We start from the raw sequence: 24,981 nt of genomic DNA on the forward strand, positions 1-24,981 counted from the left end.
TATCATGCTTCGCTTAAATTGCGTTAGATTCCATTAAATGAATGTACGGAGTGCACATCTGACCAACACCGGAGTGCCTAGCCTTGAAATGGAAATGCAAGTTATTTGATCAACGACAAGAAGCAAGGGCTCGCGAGTGTTGATTTGAATGAGCACCTAGAGAACACCATATTTCTTGATATGAGCAAGAAAGTCAGTGCTTTCGCTTTTGTGGTATTGTGAGCAATTATGTTGAAACCGGCTGGCCTTTAAAAAACAGAAGGTACTTGTTAAACGACGCTTTCAAGCAATCACTGTCATGCCATGGATCAACATGCCACGAACCCTGCCTTGCAACGTCAAGTTTTTACATAACATCATTGGTTACTTTATAACGTTGTTTGACCAGTACCTCCTGTCATGTTGCCGATCATTCATTTTCAACATAAGACCTCACAGAACCAAACTTTAATTGAGCTCCTTGTTGCGTTTTAGATTTGCTGCCATTTTGGCTATAATAAATGCTGACCCGTAGATTTGAACAAAGTTAACTTCCCAAAAGTGTGTGGACTGATTTTCCAGCGGATCATTGGGAAAAGGGCAACACGGGCACTACATCGTTTTTTCTGATGATTGTGATTCACGTGAAAAATGCCTTTAGCGATGCTAAAAGCAAATTCGACCCCCAATAAATCAGGAGTTAACGCTATGAAACAATCCACCTGAAACGAATCCATGAAAGATAGCCTCCAGAGCTTTCAGAAAAGCCTCCAGAGCTTTCAGAAGGCTTATAAACAGTTACGCGACCCTCAACCCTGCAACGTTACTACATTTACAAATACCATCATATAAAAAGAGCAATAGAAACGTCAGCGCATTTTAGAAGCTTTTTACAGAGCAAAGAAAGGATTAAGAAAAATTAAAACGACATCTCAGTCGGAACAGCCTATAACTCTGAACATCATTCAAAATATGCATTTCGCTTTCTCATCTGTAACTTCATGTCTGGCGCCACTTGCTGGTTAGAATCTCAAAACGAAATGCGAGCTGTCTTCCCAGAGCCCGCAAAAAGTTGTAACCAGGCAGAATGTGAGCCTTCTCCCAAACAACGACCGCTCAATCCTGTTATTGTTCATAGCATAATACCCGAGGGATATCAACATTATCCCCTCGTGACAACAATTTTTGATCCGATAATCTCAGAGCAAATGTGAATTCCTCTCCTCGGCAACTCTTTGACTGTCAGGCAAATTGTTTTTGGGATCAAAGCGTAGCCGGGAGGCCCCAGGGGGGCGCCGAGGGGAGGGGCGCCCGCCGCGCGCTCCCCGGGCGGTACCCATCTCACCGGCCGGCCGGAAAATTGATTAACTCCAAGATGCAGGAAATTAAAGCGGCAAAGAGTTAATATTTGTGGCCGGGAATGATGTTTACCGGTGGTTGGCGGGCGGGGACTGCGGCTCCACCGGACAAACACTGGATCAGCGGCCAGCCGGGCGACGGCACGCGCGCCGGCCCCTCCCCACACCTGGCCAGGCCCCGGGGAGGGACGCGGGGCCACGCTCCCGGAAACAGCGAGCGGCGCAAGCCTGTGTCCTGTCCCGCTGGAGGGACACGTGCTCTATCGCGGGTGGGACACGGCAGTCTCTGGAGCAGAGACGCGGCCAGACACGCTCTGAGCTCGTGACCCTGTGAGGGACGCCGGGTTCGTCCCCGGCACATTGGAATGGTGCCCGTTCTGTCCGCGACCACATCGAGGGACGCGGCCTCCGTCCCTCGCCGAGCTCGGCCGATCGCTGTGTGCGTGCATGCTGAATGGAAACAATCCGGGCGGCGTTAATTTTACGGCCGGCTGGTGGAGCGTAACAAGGGCCATTGGTGATGTACACCGGTCCCACTGAGTGGGTACCGATCGGAATTCGTGCTGGAGGAGGGGAGGGGAAGGGGGGAGGACGACGCCACGGGAGGGGGGAGGGGGGGGGGTCGATCGCACCATAGAGTTGTTTTACCTCGTATGCAATTAGGCAGAAATGGGCAACAAAACAGGCGGATGAACAATGGGCTTTGTTGCACACTAAAATGTCGCGCTAGGGCAGAAGGCCAATGCACAGATGTGATACAGCTGCGAAGTTACATGCTAAGCACTGGTATGCACCGTTTGGAAGCATGCGACGCAAAAAGGGCAACCTCAACAAGTAACAGGCTGTAAGTCCCCCACGTACCCTTAAGCGTATGCAGATTACAATTTGGTTAAAAGCGCCAGCGCATTTCAGTACTCGTGCAAACGCCGCGGCACACAGCCGCGTGTCACGCCGCGGCACACAGCAGGGCACACAGCAGGCTTAACCGTGGGTCATGATGCCCGGTGCCACCGCTGTTGCCCCCATCGCACCAATGGGGCGTCCATTAAGATCGCAGTGCCGGGCGGCAGCGACAGTAGCAATTCTCTTAACTTGCGGTGCGCATGACCCGACAATGACCCGCAATGACCCGACAGACGTCAGGCCCAGTGCAAGCCACGGCACACCAGGGACCAGGAGCTGACGTGTCGCCGCTGGTCAGGCGCGCGCGCGGCCCGCCACCGGTTAGGATCGTCCGGGGAGGCGTCAGCCCGCGTTACAGCACACAGATGGCCTGCACTTGCGAGCTTGTTTGCTCCGTTTGTCAAGCGCAGCATACTTTGCTTTGTGTCATGGCCACGAAGAGGCGTAGGTGGGATTTCTGTTGAGGTGCATTTAACATGTGGGCGCTTTTAAGTAACGCAGGGGCTTCAAATTTATTTTGGCCACAGGAGTACAACAGCAGCAGGCCGAGGATGCCAGCCACTCTCCTTCATTCAGTCAATGGAAATGGATCTGACGTGTTAGGAGCGCAAATTAAGCCAAGTTATGGTACTCACATGTCTACATGTGGCTGTGATGGCAAACGGCAGCAGTTCTTATTGACATCATGGTCAATTAACATTATTGGTCGTTCAACACGTCAAGTGCAACGCATTTGGCTGGCTTGATGGCTGATTATTGTGATCGCCCCCTATATTGCCTTACTCTAAGTAGGCATTCAATCCCGCATGTTAGAAACGATCCGCCGCCAGTGGCAGACATCAGAGAAACACATTTATTGGACAAAAGAGGACTCGAGTTGCCCTCATTTTGCATATTCTGATTTAAATTTATGCACCCACTCCACCAGACGGTTGAAGCTCTTTGGAACGTGGGTGAAGACGCTGTTTTTTCTTACAAGTTTCAGAGCGGCTTGTTCCAATTAGTTAGACGGTCATGGCATGCGACTGATAGCTTCTAAATTTGTATCAGCAAGATTATAAACATTTCTTTCTCCTTGTATGTGGAGCTCCAGTGTTATGCTGCCTTTCCAAACGTTTGCTGACCATCGGTTAAAAATGAATTGGTATTTTCTATAACAAAACACAAACGATGCATCTTCCAGCAAAACAAACCTTCCTCTCCGTCGTCACTGAGGCTTTATGTCACACTCAGCTGCTGCGGCTATATGGCGTCGCCGGCCGCGAGGAAGACGGCAGGTGACACCATGACCGCAGCGCAGACGCGTTCACCACCACACGATTGGTAGCCCAACACAACTATCCTCTTCTTAAGACCCTCCCCAGTTGCTATTTGCCTCTGATGGAGGACTCTAAGGCCCTCCCCAACTGAAATTTGCCTCTGGAGGAGGACCCCAAAGGCCCTCCCCAACTAACATTTGCCTCTGGAGGAGGACCCCAAAGGCCCTCCCCAACTGACATTTGCCTCTGAAGGAGGACCCCAAAGGCCCTCCCCAACTGACATTTGCCTCTGGAGAAGGACTTTAAAGGCCTTCCACAACTGACATCTGCTTATGACGGGGAACATTGGCCACTGCATTATTCTGTTTAGTGTGAAAAGACATGTCATGTTGGAGGAATAATTGCACAGCACGTACGGAATTTTGTTCTATTTCCCACTTTAGCTTCCTTGCGTCAATGTGTTTGGATGACAATGATCCACCATGTCCCTTTTTTGGATAGCAATACACTGGTATTGAGGGACAAAATGACCCTTTTCAGTTTTTTTCTATGTAAGCCCATCGTTGGATTGATGCCTTCCTGAAGCCATTCTCAGCCACTGAGCTGTTGCGAGGCGGTTGCTGATGATGCAGTTCTTCTAGCGTCCGGTGTAATGCGAACGTAAAATGCGAACATAAAAGATGCTTCAACTGACGAGGGCCTACTTCATAGCGAAGGATCGGTTTACACTTGAGTGAAAGAGGCAACATTCAGACCGTTTCGTGCCCATGTCATGACGACTGGTGATATAACTGACTGTGGCCAGGACCTCACATGTCCTTTGTCATTCCTCCCAAATCCAGTCCCTGATTTGGAAATGGGGGGGGGGGGGGGCGTGCACCAGAACAGCAATCGGCAGCTCTGAGCGAACGCGGCTGAATTCGTCGCGAAATGTTCAAGGTGTCCTGGGATTCACGCACCCAAGTTTGAAAGCAACGCACACAACATCGGTGTAAGCGCACGCTGCGGTCCACGCAGCTGCTATTCGCCTCGCGCGCCACCAAGCCGCTGTTCCCCCGCAGGCAGCTGGGTGTCCTGCGACGGCTCTCGCGGCCTGCCACGGTCGGCAGCCACGGCATGGGAGCTCGCGGAAGGCGGCGTCGGGTAAGCCTGCCATAGACCGTCAACGGACCGCTGTGAGACGACGGGAGGCCCCGGGCCGGGGCCGAGCGCCGCCAGCGCGTCGGGCCGCGTCGGGCGGCTGGGACCGCGCGGCGCCGCGCCGGTCCACTCACGTTCTGTCGGAAGGTGTGCAGCCAGTGCTGTCGCAGTGCCAGGTCGGCGTGCGCGCGGCTGTAGCGCTGCAGCGCGCGCTCGTACTCGTCGCTGCCGGCCGTGTCGCCGAGCCGCGGCGGCAGCCAGCCGTAGGCCGGCGGCGGCGGCGGCGGCGGCCGCGCCAGGCCCGCGTAGCCTGGCGGCGCGGCCAGCGCGGCCACGGCCGGCGGGCGCGCGTACTGGGCCACGAACGCCGACGGCCGCGGCCGTTCCATCGTCTCGGCGCCGGGCGGCGCGGCCACGCGCGGGCTCACAACACCCACCTCCTTGGCGGCGGCGGCCGCCGGACACGCGGAGGTCATCGGCGCGCTCCTCTGCCCCGAGCGGCGGTCGCTCGCGCTCACTGTGTCTGTCCGGCGCTGGCGTCCGCGCGTCAGTGGCGGCCCGCCCCGGCCGACTGGCGAGCTGCGGACGGCATGTCACGCGCGCGCGCCGGCCGGCCGCGCTTCGGAAGCTCAGCGGCGGACGCGCACCGGCACACAGCCTAAACAGTCGACGCTGCGGCGGCAGTGCAATCGAGGCATATTAGATAACTTACCAGGTCCGCGCCTGGCAGGCCGGCGCGCGGCTTGCCCGGCTCCGGCGCTGATTGGCGAACGGGGCGCATGCGCCCTGGGGCGTCCGTCTCGGGGCCGGCGAGCTCCTGCACATCTCCTGTGGAAAACGCCGGCTCGGGTCACGGTGTCTCCGCGCTCTCGCCGCCCAAGTAACACCCCGGTGATAGGAGCTCTGACCGCCGTCCTCCGCAGGTCAGGACCTCCTGCGTATCGCACATTCTGAACGCTTCGAATGGCGTTCGGGACATCGGCCAACGATCCTGAAAACAGTCGATCAAAGTCGAAGATTTATCGTATTAGGATGAATGCATGTGGTAGCGACCAGAAGACACCACTCCGGGCCAGGATTGCTTCACTGGAAACCTAGATACTGGCTGGCTTGGCAATGTGAACTTCACAAATTTATACACAGCAACTGACGTCCTAGCTATTATTAACGTTGGCACCGACAACTAGATCGACATCTAGATAATTCCTTTCCAGGTTTTCAACGGTTTTCGGCGTCGAAATTTTAGCAAAATACAAGGAGCGCATTTGTCATAGGATGGAGCATTATATCGGTATGCAACATCTAAGCTAGATCCAACACACTCTACACAGAGCGTACAATACGCGGCCCGTAGTAGCAAGACTCAACGACGTGAGAGACCACGCATAAATAAACATGCAGCTGTGCTTAACTTCACTCAGACAACACCTGTGCGTTTTCTCCACAAAAGTTGGCTGACATACGTAATCTCAATGGATTTTTCATGCGCAGCTTTTCCATGCGCATTGATCTCATTTTACTTTTAAACTAGTCGTGCACTTGACGTAGACTTTTGGAACATGCTAGTTTAAAGGTGAAATATCATTGGCTTATATGCATGTGTGCACACATATAAAAGTCATATGTGATATATATATATATATATATATATATATATATATATATAATGTAAATATACAACTGAAAAATGCAAATATATGCAGATATATGCAAGTAATTCATAGCACTAAGGAAGGCTTAACAAAATATTAAGCACATCAGTGTGTAAGGATAGGTATCATTGTGAGCTCAATGTGTAAGGGTAGGTGATTGGGTTGGTGATAAGGGTAGGTGATTGTGAGCAGACATAAATGAACTAAAATAGCATACGTATTTACATACATATATACACACATGTGTAATATATTGTATATACATGTATGTATACGCTGTATATAGATATAGATATATAGGTGAAATTTCGAAATACTGTAACGTGCGGGGCGCGTCACTAAAGCACTGGCACTCTCACTACTACGGCCCTTCTGAAGGGAGACGCCACCGTAAAAGAGCACGCTTGTAAGCAGAGAAATTAAAAGTGAAGTAAATGCGCTGGAGTAATGTCATTAACTCAAGCAAAGCCGTATACAGGGGTGGTAAAACCTGCCGACTTAGTGGATAAGGTCGGCGACAAAAACGTATATAATCACGCGAAGCTTGGTGCCAAAATGTTTTTGGAGAACATTTTTTTTGTAACGGCCGAGACGAAAAAAGACAGCACCCTATGCTAAGCATAACGTAAGGATTCTATACATAGATATTATGCCTCCATGATAATACATTTCATCACACAACAATAACAAACGTTTCCGTAAAGACTATTTACCTTTATCTACGGCACCATAGTATCTTTTCTAGATTTCACTTCAACCCGGCGACAAAAATATCCTGTGATTTTTAGTTGGTCGGCCGAATCGGTGGCAGGTCGGCGACAAATCAGTGCATTCCCTATGGCCGACGAAAAGCCGACGAAAAAAATATAGATATGGAGATTCACCTGGCCGCAAGGGCATGTTTCAATAATTGCGATAGGACTGATAAGGGGTGGGCGGTGACTTTCAATGCACTGCAATTTTGGAAGTGACATTCGCATTGCAGTGTCGTGAATGCCTGCTTAGGGTGTAATTTTTTACCTTGCTTATTTCGTTGGCGGTGCCACGATTCAGCATCCTGTCGTCAGCGACGAGAGACACTGACGGTTCAGGATAAGTCGATGGGATGTTGCAACCAAGGTAGAGATTGACCTGAGATTATCCAAACCGCCTTTTCAATATACCGCAAAGGCTGTTGACTCACTTAAGTAGTCACGAGCGACCAGCCTTCTTTCCTTTGAAAAGAACTGCGGGTTTGATGTTGAAATCTGATGGCATTCCTCACGAAGGGAAATAACAGTAGGTGATAATAGTTCGGAAATGCCTCATTTATGCCATTTTTGGTCTTGTCTTGATTGAGATTGGTTACCAGTCACATAGATCTTCAAATCAAGGGTGTTCCTACTTTTTATTCAGCCCAGGGCTCCATCCCCCCCCGCCCTAAATTTGTGCCGAAGTGTGCTAATCTAGAAGGCATTCATATTTTGGGTGTATATTGCATAATTTTTCATTGCTCCCAAACCTATCTTCAAAAACTATGCCCCTGCTTAAATTGCAATTATTTCATCAATACTTCGATGACATTTAAACAGTTGCTCACCGTTCAACCTTTGGCTAATATGAATCTTAGTTGCTGGAAATTTATATGATAGCCAGTGATGTAGGCCATTGGAAGGTAATAAAACTGGGGAGTCGGGTGGTATAGCAAATGTAGGCAATGAGGGTGGGGGTACAGGTTTCATTGCCAGCTTCCCCTTCGCCAAGGGTTTTACTTTAAATAGCAGGAGATTTTATGGTATTGCGGTCCAACTGTCCTATAATGGCAATTGTTTGTCTCTGAGGACAATGTTGGCTGTATATATATATATATATATATATATATATATATATATATATATATATATATATATATTGCAGCAGTTCATTTCATCGTCTCAAATGCACATTTTTACACCAGCATATATAAAATAGATAAAACAGATTGGCAGCCAACGATTTTAACCCTTACCCTTATTCGTCGGTTTTTGTAACGCGGACTGATGGGGGGGGGGTCATTCACTGACGTTTACAAACCAAGAAAGGTAAAACATTGCAAAAAAGACAAACAGGCGAACTGTCTTTAACGAGATCTCGGGATTGGTAATAATTATCCTGTTGTTAATCGACCCACTAGACCACGTCGAAGGTCAAATTTTCCTGAAAACCAAACAGCAGCTTTGCATGTTCATATATACGAAGCCATGCAGTGAAGTGACAAGCAACATAGAGAGGCGTGTCCATTGTTAAATTATGAGTACAATGGCGTGTAGTTTTATCTGTTTGGAGCCTATATTCGTAACGTGGGGTTCGTTCAGGTAACAGCGCCAGGCCCCTGTGCGCGGTCCGCAGAATCGTCGCTGGCTGCCCGCCGCACCCGCCGGCCTTGAATCGTCTTGCAATGCTCGTAAAAACATCGCTTCTTTGAAACCAGAATTGCTAGAGACACTTTCGGGTGTCAACACGCGTGCAATGGATGTCCCAGATGCTACCAAAGATTTGAGCGAGACCGCGCAATGTGCCGCATTGGTATCCTCAGGAAACTGTAGGGGAGGGGGGTTACATTGCCCCCCCCCCCTCCCCTCCCTCCTGTCAGGGAGAGTAACTTGTTCAGAAAGAGCTAGCCGCCTGATGTTAAGTTGTTGACAAATTTTGGCACAACTTACTTGTTGTGGCACGGCGAAAGGCGCCCACCGGTCAAAACATGTCGCGCCCGGCTTGGAGCATGCCTAAGGTATGGTGAAAAGTTTGATGACGGTTGAGATAGGGCTCGAAGCGCGGACGTAATTTTCATAAGGAGGCATGGCCTCGTGGAGGCCCTCATATTTCACATCCTTCCCAGTGCCGCTCGCCACTGGTTCGAAATCTACCATGCATTATGCTGCCCTGGCTATCGACGTCCTTCGTCGTTTTTTTGCGGTCGAAGAAAATAAATCCAACCGTAGACCAAGTTTAGACGTGAGGCCCCGGCAAGTATCGAGGATGGAAGAAAACTCGTGTTGTGATTGGATTATCTCATTTGTCTAGGGCAGGTGTGCCTGCTTTCCTAGCAGCAGCAATTATCCTGACATTTGTTGGAGGACAGTGTATGATTGAACGTTTTGGTTACATGCCTGATATTGAAAATTGCGGTGATGAAAGAGACTTTCGGTGATAGGCTGATCACTGATAATGCTATTAGGCATGGACTCAATGACCATTTTGTGAAATGATATCGTATTACGATGCAGGGGACAAATTTTCTTCCAGAAATTTGGTCGGTGACAAAAACTGTATTTTGAACACCCCTGGTCGTATTTAGAGGTGCGTCAATTTCACTGAAGTGTTGGCAGCCAACTGGCTTTACAGAGTGGCCTGGTGGAAAACACATCAAACATTTCGTGTCACCATGGTAAAAAAAAACATAAGAACCCTGCTGGCTAAGTGAGCAAAACAATTTGTGGACAAATCGTCATGCACTCGTTGTGGTAGTCATCGCGAGCAGATGTGACTCCAGATTACCCGTGGTTACGAAACTTGACGTTCGTACGTGACTATTTATACTCAGGGGATGCGACGTAATAAATGCATTGTAATTGATGGTGCGAAAGTCGTTTTGCCTACGCAACTTCACAGCAATTTGAAATCACGCCACAAATTCAGTGTCTCCAAATCTCACGTTACACCAACATTCGCCGAGTGCTGCCAGTCAGGCAAGCATTCACTTGAGAACTCTCAAGTACGCAGTTTACGTTGTCATAGCCTCTAGAAAGGGGTCGCTAATCTGGAGTCATCCGGTGTCAACCCAACCTATTGTAGGACGAAGGTGACCCCACATCGAGGCACACAGGATGATCTCAACTGTTCAACTGTCTTCTTCATCAAGATGAGACCACCACGTCAGGCCGTGGCAGGTGTCGATCTTCTGCGCTCGGTGAGCCAAGCCTGTGCTGTACTGTGGATACGCCTGCTCCCCCCCCCCCCCCCGCCAACTCCACCGGCACGGCTCATTATTTATTGGGGCCGCCTCCGGCCTTGTCAGTGCCATGACTGGGCCCACGTACGCCGCCCGTGGCCACACTGGGCTATCGCAGGCCGCCCGCTCTGCATCTCAGCCGAGCACCTGACCAGCGGCCACCCAGACCTGCCCCCGTGGCCACACTGGGCTATCGCAGGCCACCCCTCTGCATCTCAGCCGAGCACCTGACCAGCGGCCACCCAGACCTGCCCCCGTGGCCACACTGGGCTATCGCAGGCCGCCCCCTCTGCATCTCAGCCGAGCACCTGGCCAGCGGCCACCCAGACCTGCCCCCGTGGCGCAACTGGGGGGCGGGGGCGGCGGGGGGGGGGGGACTCAGTCGCCCACGAGCGGCCACCCGAGCCTCGCGCCCGCCGCGGCTCGGGTGGCCGCGGCCAAGATCGTTATCACGTCATCGCGATCCGCTGCTGTGATCCGGCCTGACCCGGCCCCGCCGTCGAGGGGGAAGGGCAGGGGGCGCCCGCTGCTCCCAAGTCCCCACCCACCCGCGGGCCCGACCGCGGCGGAGGAAGGTCACCGCTGCGTGACGGCCGGGGCACCGTGGCCGCGCGCCGCCAGGGGCCGGCCGGCGGGCGTTGCCATGTCGACCCGGGCGCCGGCCGTGCGCCGCGCGCCAGAACCTGACCTAGCTGCAGAGTGGCGCGGTCGGCGGGGCCGGCCGGGCCTCCCGCGAGCCGCCAGAGCGGATCGATGCCGGGCGCCGGCCTCCACTTACCGGGCGGCTGGGTCATGGCTGGCGTCGGGTCGGGCCGGCGGCGGCTGCTCACTCAGCTCACCTGGGCGCCCGGGCCGGCACTGGCCGCCCACCTGGCGCCGCGCTCTCTGTCGCCCGCCCGGCCGGCGACACACCATTGGAGCGTCGCGCCCGGCTGGCTCCGCCCACCGCCCGTTGTCAACCATTGGTGCCACCTTATACGGCGGCGGCCGGCGACAGGCTGGTGACAGCGCGGCCGGCCGGCCGGCATGGCCGCCGTCCGACCGGACCGACCCGGCACACCGACGCCGCAACGCACCCACCGCGGGGGAACGACACCGGACTGCCGCTGCCGGGTTGTGAGGGCACGGGGAGATGTTTGGCTTTTGTGTCACTCACCGTATGATGGGATGACCCGAAGACGAGTCTGGTCAACACGCAGGGCAGATCTCTCCCATGTGTTTCAGACACATCGATGTCAAAAAACACAGCGTGGGCCACAAATTTACGGACCTGCTTCCCAAAACGTCCACTGATGCAAAGCTCAACAGGCTTTTAATTAAACCAATAAAACCCGGCGCCCCAAGGCTGGTTTCTACATCCCGTCATTTTGCGGCACTATGTCACCACATTGGAAACACAGCGCCACGCCAGAACTGTCCGTTCACCCCATTAACCCCCTCGGTCCTCCAGCGAGCCTTCTGCCAAACCAAACCCAGCGCCAAAGGTCAGGCCGTCTTCGATCGGCGCGCGGTCGCGGCCCGCGCCAGCCATCTGTCTCCACCCAGACCATTGTGACACAAACGGCGGCAGTCCCCGACAACAGGTACGTCAGCACGGCCATGCCGTCTTCGAGCCGTGCCGCCTGCATCAGCTTGCTTCGGGTCAGAGTGGTGCTTTGAAAAGCATGTCCTCATACCCCATATCTAGAAATTGCTGACAAACGTTATAAGCGCCTGCGGATCGGAAGGATACAGGACTATTCCATGAAAAGCCCGTTTAACGAAGAATTCAGGAAATGTCAAGGAATTCTTTATCTGTGCTCCTTCTTACTTTTTTCCATGACATGGATTCTTATAGCGACATCTAAACTAGTGCTATCTTTAGTGTCCCTGAAAATAAGAACCATGAAGTAAATGAATGCCATAACATGGGATTTTGCGTCGACTCAGTGAGGCCCTCTGAGGTAAGCTTATTAACGCGCAACATTCCATGATTTGTGAACAGAATGAAGAAAAATCGTCGAACCCAGCAAAAGCAAGCAAACAAACCAGCGAGGCGGACCACTGCATGTTTGTGGCCTGATAGACCCGTATAGTCTGCGCCCGGGATGGTGCCAAGAGGCCCCGCCGACCCAGCGGCAGGGCTCTCAACACTGACCAGTAAGACTTCCACACAGCATTCGAAAAAAGCGTCGTCCAGGAGCAAAAGACTCAATTTAGCTTTTTGTCAAATTCGATTCGGTTCGCACATCAGTCAGAAATTTCATCCTATGCGCATTAGCTTTCCTAATTCCACATTTAAGTTGCCACAAACTTTAAAATGATGCGTGCGATCAAGGCACAAGATTCCTGTCACGATCAAAAGGAATCTTTCCTGCGTTTTTCCTGCAAGAAAAGTACTTATTGTACGTGTCGCCAATGTTAAATGCTTGCAAGCCTCTTCAAAGTTTTGCTCAACCATTATCTTCCGTTGCTCTTTGTAGACAGGCTGTCAAATCTGTATAATACAAAGCGGGTCAGTCTGCGGAGACATTTCAGGTTTAGTTTTATGACGGCGCTTGAAAACGGCACAATATATTACAACTTGGCGGACAACGGTCCCAACCACAACAAAATGCTATAGCGTGAGCTCTGTGTCTTATATAAGCACCAATATAAGACTAAGGAGTGCTGCATTCATATAAATGCATATGCACAGCACGGAAGAGGAGGGAACATACTGCATGTACCTTATTACTTATGGCGGATGCTTAGCACCAACTCCGTGGTGACGCATGGAAAAACCCTAGTAAAAGGAGACCAGACCTTTCGACCTTTTGAGATGTTTCCACGCCCCTGAATGACATTCGATCATCAAACGAAAACGTCAGTAGTACTTAATGGGGTATAATCGACAATACTAATCTTATTGTTAAACTCGCATAGCCGTTACGGCCGACAGTGTGACGGTATCGTGGCTAGAGCGAGCGCTAGCAAGAGCGGAATTCAAATATATGTATCATTAGTAGGCACCCGACTTGCCGCTACTTATTGCAGTTGCAATTCTCAACTGAGTCACAAAACTCGCGTGGTGTATGAGTGAATTGTGTACATCCAATTTAACAGCCGTTATCGTCCCTTTTTCGGTCGATGTGGCAAAGCGATTCAGTCTTTTCCACAGCTCATAATGATTTTACTATAACGCAACATTGAGTAGCAAACAAGATATCGCCCAGAAAATATATTCTTAACCTTTATGGTGCACTGTCTTTAAGAAACGTGACGCACGTTATCACGCTCCTTTAATAGAACGTCAGCGACTGCATCAGCCATATTCGCGCTCAGAGACCATGGTTGAAACGGGATTCGAACCCGGGACCCGCACCTGTAAGTCCGACGTGTTGGCGACTCGGCCATTACGCCATACCCTATCACGCATCACTTGCGTGACGGGTATGCGGGTATAAACGTGCATAACGCTTATCTTAATCAGCGAAAGTTCCAGATTTACACTGTCTATGTATTAATCAAGGCTTGGTGTTTAAAACAAATATTCTCCAGATGTTTCGACGTTTTCAATATTTCTGGCATCACCACGCATGCACACACACGCATGCAGAGAATATACGACCTGCAATATTGTCGGGAGATGCCAGTTGACAGTCAGACAACCAAAAATGCTATATCATAAAGAATGGACACGCCGTTCCAGCTCCAGGACAAACAATAGTTTCCGATCCAAGCGTCCTGGAATCTTGATGCAATCGTTTTCTGTATGCTCCGTTCGCTGGTATCTCCTGCAGTCTATTGAAGTCCAACGCCCTTGTGCGGTGTCATGAGCATTGACGGTCTGGATCCCGGAGATTAATGTGCTGTTTGGAGCCTGAAACTAGCGCAAAAGTAAATATTGTGTTGTGAATGCATTGAGTGTGACATGATTACACACTCTACGTGGTCTTTCATTAGTATATTGCATTGTGTCACTCCCAACCAGAGGCACAGCCAGAGCCTTCGTAAGGGGAATATAGGATTAGCAAAGGGCCCCCTGATAGTGGAAGCTCCCCACACCAAGCTAAAAAAACCGCTGGATATGACCCATTTGATTTCGAGAAGGGCACGATGCTGTCCATTTTATTATTATTTTTACCTTTTTTTAAACGGAACAGAAGCCAGACGCCACCGGAAAATGCAATTCCGTTTGCATTTCGAAACCATGAGCCAAAACACGTGGCGTTCAATGACTGCAAGGAATAATCCACCAGAGGTATTTATTTTCAAAGGTTCAACGGTCTTTTTCAAAACCGATGGAGCTCAAATGCTTCGCCAGAAATTTTAAGTGTCCTACGCAAATAATGAGGGCCGGGTGACGGTTGACTGTGGGTCAGAATGGGGCTACAAATATTCATTAACGCAGTCAACACACGTTCGACTGGGAATGTTTAACCTTCAAACAGAATCGATTGGTGAAAAAGTAACATAGCTTTGAAAAGGCGCGATCACAAGTCTCAGAAACCTAAACCGTGCCTTGGCTCTGCCTGTAACACTAACGGCGGTCAAAAGACAGACGAAAAAGATGATGCTTCTCAAAGTACTTTTCAATGCTTTAGGAAATTAATTCTTATGTTAAGAAGGCGCTCCTCGCGTAGATTCCACATGTGCGGTTTTTATATTGATAATAGGAACCAATGGGCACTTGAGCTAGAGCTTGAGTTTGAGCTTGAGATGAGTGCCGTAACCTGGTTCTGGAATCTGGTGGTAGAACTGGAGGATTAAAGGAAAACGCTTGTCGTGTTGCTGCTACTGCTAATCTGTTCATAGGTCATCCTGTTACAAATGTGAAATAGGCACCTCGGTCCGGTTTTCGAACAACACAAATTGTTATTCAACACTTTCGAAGGCATTGTTTGACAGCGACCGTTCGGCACGCCCGATGCTCGCCACCTCGTGTTATCTGCAGCAGCCAACGCCGTCTGGCTTTACGAAAACTGCAACCCTGGCCATGGCTGTTCTCGGTCCCAAGACTGCGAGCGCCTCGGCTCAGCTCTTCTTACGTAATTTGCTTCACAAGCCGATTTCGCGAAAGGATGAACGTTCTTAGGCAAACAAGGGCTGACCTATTTTAACCTACTTGCGATCCATTTTATTGGACACCAATAAGACCCCTTGCCTTTCCCGGGCAAGAGGCCTCGTGGGTAGCACGCTAGGGGGGGGGGGGGGTACATTATCGTTCCCGGCCAAGGGCTGAGGACCATTACATTCAAGCGCGGGGTGCCTACCAGGCGGCATTCTGGCGACACGGGGCCCTGGTCAATCCCAAGGCCCTCGGATAGATACATCAAACGGTGGTTCCCTCCCTGGCGCGGAAAGCCCTCTGACACTGGCAGCTGGCTCCTGATCGACGCAGGAGCCCGCATTGGCGCAACAGGATCTCCTAACGCCGCAGGTAGTCCAATGATTTACACAGATACTGCAGCGCGGCTTACCAGACCCTTAGCTGAAATGGGGTGGAGGGCTCCCATTGTGTACTGGAGGCCCTGACTGATTTGGGACCCTCCCATTGTCTCATTGTGGATTCCCATCACAAGTTCTCATGTATCCTTTCTTGTCAGAGAGCCCAGCCCAACGCAAGAGGCTCCTGGCATTCGGAGTCCAGTGCTTGTCCCTGTTCAGCAAATCTTTGCCTGGCCTTCTCGGGATCCGTTGCCGACGCAAGACTCTCTGTTAGCTACTGTGGGCCATGACCGATACGGGGCCCCTTATTGTTTCAAGGACGCTGATCAGTGCAAATCACGGGCCCCGGCCTTGTCACTACTAGGGAAATGAGCCCCGAGCTCAAACCGACACTTAACCATCTATTTGGTTTAGGCGGTCTCTGGCTGGACTACAAGCTCACATTGTCACATAAATTTTTCAGCTGGTGCAAAAGACCCTCTGGCTGACATTTGAGATCAAGACCCTGCGGGCCAGCATCCTTAATGTGATCTACAGCCAGCCCTTTGGGCCATTCGAGCCTTCAGCCTTCCAATCGGACCCCTAATCGTCGGACCCGGAGGTTCGAAACCCTTTTGGACCACCTAGAACACTGCCCCTGGCAAACTCGGGACCCTTGCCCCTAACAGGACGCCCTGTTAGTCGCTGTGGGCCCCTAACCGGCACAGGACCCGTAATTGACTTGGGAGCCCGACCAATGTAAATCGCGGTTCCCGGCCTTGTCCTTGCTGGAGAAATGGGCTCTCAGGCTCAGACCGACACGGAGCTGACTGTTCAGCACTGGTTGCCCGATATAGATAGTCCCATCGACTTAGGGGTCCCCAATTAACGCAAAGGGCCCTCTGGCTGGCATTTTTGGGCCAGGCTTTGCGGGCCGGGACTCCTAATACAACCTCCGGCAAACCCTTTGGGTCCTCAACTCATCGGTTCCGAAGACCTATGAAAGACGGGGGGGGGGGGGTGGTACGTGCCCCCTGTGCCCGCCCTGCCTGCGCCACTGCTCTCAACAAAAGCTATGCCATGCAAAGAAAGCCCAATGCATTGTTACGCTGGAGCGCGATCGGGACGCAAACGGTGTCATTTGATGTCGGTCAGACTCAAGACCGAGCTCTCCATTCCACACCTAAGCCAGCGACTATCAAACCATCGTTTATTTGTCTCATGACAGCATATATCGGGCACGACAGGTTCAAACCGAACTAGATCGCAGGCCTAGGTGGCGAAGCAGATGTAGATGCTGACACGCGAACGTGCAAAAGCCATGAAATGTAGGCGAAAAGTTTCCAATTCCTTTGTTGCGACGTTTAAATTGATCACGCTTATCCAGCTCAACTGGCGAGACCTGTCGGAACTGGTAAGACCTGTTCCGACATTGTTCGATATAACACTCACGCCAATTGAGACAATTCTGGCAGTTACGATCGGAATAGAGCACGGTCCAGTGCTTAATCTCATCTTTATTGCGTGGGATCGCAGTAAGCGTTCAACATTTTCATCTAATGCAGCCTTGTAGTGTCCACCCCATGAAGGACCTCGCTCTACTTTCACAAGAAAAAAAAAACATCTGTCTCGTATTTCAGTCCAGGCGATTTCCTGCTTCCTCCCTGGTTAGTTTCATATTCGCCCACTACCAGCTCATGGCGCTAGCATACGGTCCGATTGCGTCCTGCTTTTTGTATGTGGTCTTGTGGCTTGTTTATCGGTTTGTTTGTCTTTTGTTGAGAAGAGGTGGCTACGGGAGAGCCGGCGCCCATTCTGGCAGCTGAGCGTGCTGTGCAGGGGAACAATGGACTCACCCCACCCACGGCCGTGGCCCGTGCAGACGGCACCGGGCCGGCCCCCGCAGCGGACACGAGGGGGCGCCACAGTCGACGCGGAGGGACACGTGGCCTCGGGGCGACCCACGCGTCCCATTTCAGCCGTCGGTGGGTGGTGCCGCCTGCCCGGAGCCGCATCGGTGAACAATGCAGACGCTGTTTACAGCGCGTGGTGTTTGTCATGAGTCTCTTCCGCTGTTTGCGTTAACTGACTTCAAGGATGATGGGGAGAGAATGCGACAATCCAAAGGTTGGGCTGGGAGGCACATATAATGCTGGTGCCACGATACACGACCAGAAGCTCGTCAATTAACACGCGTCATTAGGGCAGTTGATTGCTAGGAGTGAGGAAGGGTGCAAGTGTGACCTGATCAAAGCAGGGAACCTCCGATCAGCTGAAAGGCAGCAAGACGGCCATGGGCTGGACAAGTCAATGTGCACATGTGGTGTTCAGAGTTTTCAAGATCAGAAATGATTTTTCGAGGGACAAGGGAGACTAAAACGGTGAAAGGACTCTAACTGCTGAGATCATCATGGACCTAGACCCGGCCTGGGCTCCGAAGCCGTGTGCCCCTCCGAGACGGCCTGAGCCGTCAGGGCGATTCGAAGGCTCATGACGAATGGAGCATATACAAGACCTTCAGAGGGTTCTCTGAAAGCCACGATCACACCCCGAAGGTAGGACCCGACTCGGCGTTCTGACAGCGGTCAGGGCATCAATAAACAATCAAGCGCCCAAAACGCCGAAAAGACAGAGGCGCAGAGTGGTATGAATGTGATGCATGAGTGGCATGAACGTGATGACACCGGATGCCGCTTGGTTTACTGATGGCGTTCTTTTTGGTCGAACCATTTCAAGATCGTCTAGTTACGTGTAAACAGCACATTAACCTGCGCCGAACAGCTGATTTAACGTCCTTGCCTTCTCTGGTGGCCGAGATCTGACGTTAAATCCACAAAACTGCCGAAAACGGGCGATCTATGGCCTGCACGCCATCACATATGACGGAGCGCGGTCATCGAATCGCACGTTGTTCCAATAAGTCTGCCCTTTTCATTCTCCTTTTGTGTTGGCATAATGACTTCACAGCTCGTGGTCGACGAGATCTGGACCTGTTATGAGCCACACCGATTCATAGTCTCCCGTGGTAGTCGAATGGGCAGGGTGGAACAGAGGCATACTGCATTGTTGCAAAAATACACCAACTGGCACGAACAACTGTATGTAAATCCCTTGGAAGCATTGCAACACAACGTCCAAAAACTTTCAGCCCCACAGGACTGATATGAAAAATTTGCGTCACGTGTGGAATAATTGTTTGAACTATCGTCTCTGTCAAACTATATTTTGTATAAATACACTGAGTAAATGTGTTTTATCATTTACGCAACGTTTTGCCGAGATACCTTACGGCTATCGTCGGGTTATAAAGACTAGATGAAGCTTGGCTTTCAACTATGTACGCGTCACAGCTGGAACTGGAAATCAGAAGACCTTGATCAAATCAGATTTCACAATTCTTGATCAAATCTATTCACAATCAGAAGACCTTGGTTCAAATACCAGCTATTCCAAGCAGCGAATCTTATCATTTGAAGTAAATGTAATTGATTCAGTGAACTTCGCTGGATGTTGAAACATTACAGGATCTCTTACTATTTCCTAGACTCAGCACGCTGCCTGACGTTGGTAATTACTGGCCACGCACCCTAGACAAGATGCACTGCTGGTAGGATTCTGCAAGATTCTAGAGAACAGTGGGGCTCCACATACCAGTGAATCCTTGACAAAGGTTCAAGGCTTCTGAGGAGGTTATAAAAAACCCGCGACAGCCGAGGCGCCCGGACATCAATTAAAGCTCGCGCGCTCTAACTGGAGCGTTGTAGGGTATGTAGACGCCGTTGTGAAGTGTTAGGTTCGAGGCTTTCTATTAAATCATCCTTAACCAAATGATACGCTTAACCTAAGAGCGGCAACATTCAGATCTCGGGTCGCACAATAAGGATAGTGGACTACAATTCCTTTCGACACGCAGATATTTCCACAATCAAAATGGCAGAACATAGTCCAACAGCAAAGGGGCCGAACGTCGTACGATGATCATGCCCGTGCATGCACCTGCCTTCTAGTGTGCTGCTCTCAGGTCCCGTTGGTCGTATTCATGTATTTTGTGCCCTTCGAACGCTGTAGCTGGGACGAGTATACGCCGTGGCTATTTTGTTGTATTCATTTGCTTAGCCCATTGGCCATTGCGCTGCCTTCATCTTGACTGCCATCCAACCGAGATCATCCTTCATTCTCAGAAGAACACTCAACAATCCATATTTGATGGCTTTCACCAGCAGCCTCTGACTCTTGAGAACGGTCTAGACTGAGCTTAGATATGCCAGCTTGCAATGTCGGGCGATAAAACAGCGCATGTTTGAAAAGTAAATTGTGTGCAACGGAGACCAGTGAATTTACCTCGCTATTTGCCTGTCAATCTTAATCCCGTTTGTTTTTACATAGCATTGGGCTATTTTCTCTCGATTGTCCGAAGAGAACACTTAGGCATTTCAGGAAAAGTAAGATGTCAAAGATATCGTTTCCCTTCTTACGTAACAGGTATTTCCCGTTTCTACGATTATGTAACACGCATGCACTTTTGAAAAGCTGTAGCCTCTTTATGCCGTTGCTGACAGTAAGGAACATAGGGACATACGTTGAGCTTCACACCTCTCTCGTGGGGACCGAGTAAGCCCTGACTGCTGGCTTCGCCTCTTCTCAGCGCCAGGCCGAGGTTATCCAACAGCCGTTAGACGTACCGTTGCAGTATAAAACTGCGCGCGCATCGAATCTTATTCAGTGTCTGTCGTTCGGCTGCTGCGATCTCCATGCAACTGCGTCACGTATTTGGGATGTAGAACACCATACGCATTTTCACACGCAACATTAAGCTATTGTTTGTTTTTCCAATAATATCTGTATTTCTGGTCTTTACGACCATGTCTCGTTCAGCTTTTTTGATAAGGTACAGCGACCATCGAGGGAGGGGGGGGGGGGATTGAATGCAGCATTATAAGATAAGTCCAATGCAGTCAACCTTTCACTGCATTGCAAGTTCTTTCCATCTATGTCTTTGAGTCGTTCGAAGCACTTTATTCCAGGAATTTTAAACGTTCCCAGACAATTAGATCAGTTTCCTCGCGGGACGACGAAATAATTAGAATTCGCGTAGTCTGCTTCTATCTGTTTCCTTCCAGTGTTTTACTGCTTTTGGTCTCTATGCGTACCTGAGTTAATTCGTACAAGTTGCGCTGGCGCGCAAATACCGGCTCATCGGAGGCTCGTATATCATATGCATCGCTTAGACTTATTGGCTGGCTCAGACTTGACCTAAGGGGAAGCTGGTCGGAGCAACAGCATCAGCCTGTCCGAACGTGCCTCAACATTCAATTATCACCTAACATTTCGAGGCCAACAACAGGGAACTGAACTTTTCCACAGGGCCACAAAATCATAACACACCACAAACTTAAACGGGATGTCCATGCACCGACTTCAAGTGATCGGTTAACAAAATTCATCGCATTCTTAACGTACAGCGTAGCACTTTTTATATCATTTCATTTTCAGTGGTTTGCATGTGTGGCATGTGGTTCAGGAGCCCTTCTAAATATAATTTATAGCTCATACCCTAACCCACCACTCAAGTTGTGCCGTCCACTTCGACAGATAAGCTCGCTTCCGCCCTTCCGGCAGACAGGACCACAGCTTGTCGTGCCGCAAAGCGGTGCGGCATGGCCGCTCGGTTGGCCCCGGATGGCCAGCTGCCAGCTGACCTTTCCCAGTCAGTCGTAGCAATGCGTCCACTCTGCGACTCTTGCGCGGCGCCGCTGGATAACGAGTTCAGGTTGTTTCCCTGACCCCCCCCCCCCCCCGAACCAGTCCAGCTGACGGAGGCCAATGTGCTTATAAAACGCATCAAATATTTAGGCAACGTTGCAACTGTAACCGGAACATTGCGGAGCACGCGCCGCACCCGAGCGTTTATCCGCCGTTGAGGCAAGATTAAGTGTCACTTGGTCGTGTCGACTCGCTTATAAGCATTGGGACAAGGCGGCGGCTCCAAAACCGTTCAATCCTTTCCAAAACACATTCTGCTGACGTTGCCTCACTGACCTGTTCTCCTGGCAACAATACCCATGGCACGAGGTTGTCACCAGGCCCTCAACTCAGGAGACGGTGCCTCGGGCCACGTTGTCCGCGCTCGTGCGTAGCCTGCGACGGGGACCTCCTCCCCGGAAAACGGCCCGCCACCGACTGTCGTCCCATTGACGGCGACACCACTACGACACTTCTACACACCCGAGCCGATTCGCGGCGGCTCTGGGAGCGAAGGGGAGAGACGCGCACGACAAGCCGAGCGGCTCCCTGGTACGCCGAATTGGCTCGCGGCGACAGTGGCGACACCGGCTGAGGGTGGGTGAACGAACTGCGGGGAAGGCCTCGGGGGACTGGGTGGAGGTGTGCGGGGACGCTGAAATTGTACAGGTCTGGGGAGCCTGATGTGACTACCCAAATTAGAAGATGCTATAGTCAATGCAGCTGGCATATGAGCACAACTCGCCTCACCCGCGAATCTAGCCATTCTGTCGTTCGCGACCAAAACTGAGGCTTGCCGACTTATCCATCGGCCGCTCTCGCTCACTATCAGAGGTAACAACTTCTGATACTGAGAGGAATGATGTTCTCAGTGAGAAAAGTGCTTCTACCGTGGGTTAAATGTTTTAAAAGATCAGGACTTGAAGCTAAGAAAAGAATTTCACGACATTCAGCAAGACGCATAAAATGTCTGATAGGTCAGGCAGCATCATTATGCAACGAAGAGGTATAGTGAGCTCATTAACTGAGTTGGAGGCCAAGAGCTGAAGAAACAAGAACGTTTTATGCAAATTGTGCAAGAAATCATGGAACCGCCCGCCGTCCCGGCACCCTGTAACAAAATCAAAGAATAAAATCTGGAAAATATTCTAGTCGCTCGCCTATAAATGTCACCAAATGTCAGATACAGAAGTGTCCACAATGCACAGTTTGCAGAATGATCGGTACCAGCACTTCCGCTACTTAGCACGTTCCGCCCCCAGCCTGGCGATCAGTGGTTTCATCCTCTCCGTGTGATGCTCTGCTGTTTGGTCTGGTGTACGCTGTTCAGTTGCGGGGCGCCTGCAGGGTCCCCCCCCCCCCCCCCGGACAGCTCACCTGGCTGGAGAGGCAGGAAGCCGGTAAGGCGGTAACTCAATTATAGCCCTAATTTCTCCCCTTCGGTGCCGCCGCCGCCCCTCAAACGGACGACACTCGAGCGGCGACCCGGCAGACAATGAAGAGTGATCGCTCGCCATTGTTCCGTCGGGAAAATGATCAGCCGGAAAAATTAGCCGATGTAAAAAATAAGGACAGGCTGTGGCGCTTTGTGGCAGCGCCGGGCCGCGACGCTGCTATGGTGGCCCAGCCGGCCACTTACCGGCGGGCCCGCACAATGGCCACCATCCGCCGCGGAAATTAAAAGGTCATCAATTTGTCGTCGCGCTGGTGAAAACAAGGTGCGCGGGCGGGGAGGGGTGCGGGTGTCACTCGCTGTTCCGGCCATTACCGGGGCTTCTGAGGGGCCGGGCCACGTTCGTGCCGGGCAATTTTAGCGGCCACGTCTGCGGTGCCGCGGCCGTGGCCGAGTTACGAGAACAGGGGTGACGAGGGCGAAAACAGGAGGTGTCCTGCTGCCACCCGCCAGGCCGCGCCGGCCTCAGGTCGGTGCCGAGTCTGGGGACCCAGGTCGCGCTCGTGCACAGGTAAGGGGGATGCCCGATAGCCAGTGGCATGTCCGAACAGCGAGTGAAGGCTTCGGCTATGCCAGATATTTAGAATGTGGATCATTAAATCATCAATAATCATTGAATCGTTGAAACTGTTTAATTTTTATACAACATGTTAGCTGTGGAATGTTGGAGCGAAAACAAAGCACGAAACGCTTAGAACTCCTCTTCTGGCACAGCATTAAGAACTTCCGGTGCTGCACCTCACTTGGAGCGCGATAGAAAATGCAAGAACACTGGTCACTGCGGTGTTAAATGAGACAATGTCGAGCGTTGGTTACCCAGGTGACTCCGCTTAGCGGTCAAGTCGAACCAGTGATGTCAAGCCGGCACTATCGGTGGACCTGACCACGGATTATTTCTCGTCAGACCTGATTACCGGTGGTGTGGGGTCAGACCTGATCACCAATTGTGTCTGGTCAGACAAAATCACCAGTCGTGTCTCGTCAGACATAATCACCAGTTGCGTCTCGTCAGACATAATCAGTCGTGTCTCGTCAGACATAATCACCAGTCGTGTCTCGTCACACATAATTACCAGTCGCATCTCGTCAGACATAATCAGTCGCGTCTCGTCTGACACAATCACCAGTCGTGTCACGCCAGACATAATCACCAGTCGCGTCTCGTGAGAACTGATCACCAGTCGCGTCTCGTCAGACCTGATCACCAGTTGTGTCTCATCAGACCTGATCATCAGTCGTGTCTCGTCATGCATGCTCACCAGTCGTGTCTCGTCAGACATAGTCACCAGTTGTGTCTCGTCAGGCCTGATCAGCAGTTGCTTCTCGACAGACATGATCACCAGTTGTGTCTCATCAGACCTGATCACCAGTCGTGTCTCATCAGACCTGATCACCAGTCGTGTCTCATCAGACCTGATCACCAGTCGTGTCTCTTGAGACATGACCATCAGCAGTGCCTCATGGGACCTGGACACAGTGGCGCGGCGTTACGGAAAGTCGTCCGTTATCAGCGGGCAGAGCGACGCGTAATGCCTATTTAACTCCGAAGGCGGTAACACGCAGTAATGTTTTCACTTTGGTGAGCTTCGTGTTCGTGGGTGTCTAATTTCGAATTCATTTTCATTCCTTTTATCACCTTTTGTGGATTTTTTACGTTAAAGTTCGCAGATTTAAAGGACTGTTCCGGGCATTGCAGAGACATCCTCAAAGAATGAGCTTGTACCTGACATATTTATTTCGCTTAGATAATGGTGAACGCTTTACGTGCTTCTTGCGCGGTTCTGCGGGTGTCTAAGAGTCACGATATCGCACACGGGCAAAAAACTTTCGGTCACGTACCAGGTCACGGTGACGTTTTTTGAGAGCTTTGCCTGCGACTCTTTGACATTTTCTTGCTCTACCTTATAACAGCTGTTTATTTTTTGTCATGGTTCGTGCAGCCTCGCCGCTGGCGGTGCGCCGTCAGGCCTCGACGCCAACAGCAAGCCCTCAGGCCCGCCACGGCCAGGAGCTCGTCACCTTTTGCTCTGCTGGCGTCTCTTCAGAGCCGACAGCCGACTCCAGTCGACCAGAACCATTCATCACGGGACGCCGCGATGCGAGGCAGCCCCGAGCATCCCATCGATTGCCGCCGTCG

At 51.3% G+C, this 24,981-nt stretch overlaps 1 protein-coding gene across 1 annotated transcript in view; it reads right to left on the reverse strand.

Annotated features, from left to right (window-relative positions):
- LOC119100160 (zinc finger protein basonuclin-2) overlaps window positions 1-21,822 on the reverse strand; it is a 134,258-nt gene extending 112,436 nt beyond the window's left edge. Inside the window, exons 1-2 of the mRNA XM_037223270.1 lie at window positions 21,689-21,822; window positions 5,352-5,467 (exon numbers count right to left, since the gene is read on the reverse strand). Of these exons, the coding sequence (XP_037079165.1) occupies window positions 5,352-5,467; window positions 21,689-21,713 (141 nt within the window). The 5' untranslated portion in view covers window positions 21,714-21,822. The remainder of the gene's footprint in view (window positions 1-5,351; window positions 5,468-21,688) is intronic.
- Between the last annotated feature and the right edge of the window lie 3,159 nt (window positions 21,823-24,981).

Source organism: Pollicipes pollicipes, unplaced genomic scaffold, assembly GCF_011947565.3.
Source record: "Pollicipes pollicipes isolate AB1234 unplaced genomic scaffold, Ppol_2.1 Scaffold_4881;HRSCAF=5763_pilon_pilon_pilon, whole genome shotgun sequence".
In the NCBI taxonomy this organism is placed as follows: Eukaryota; Metazoa; Arthropoda; class Thecostraca; order Pollicipedomorpha; family Pollicipedidae; genus Pollicipes; species Pollicipes pollicipes.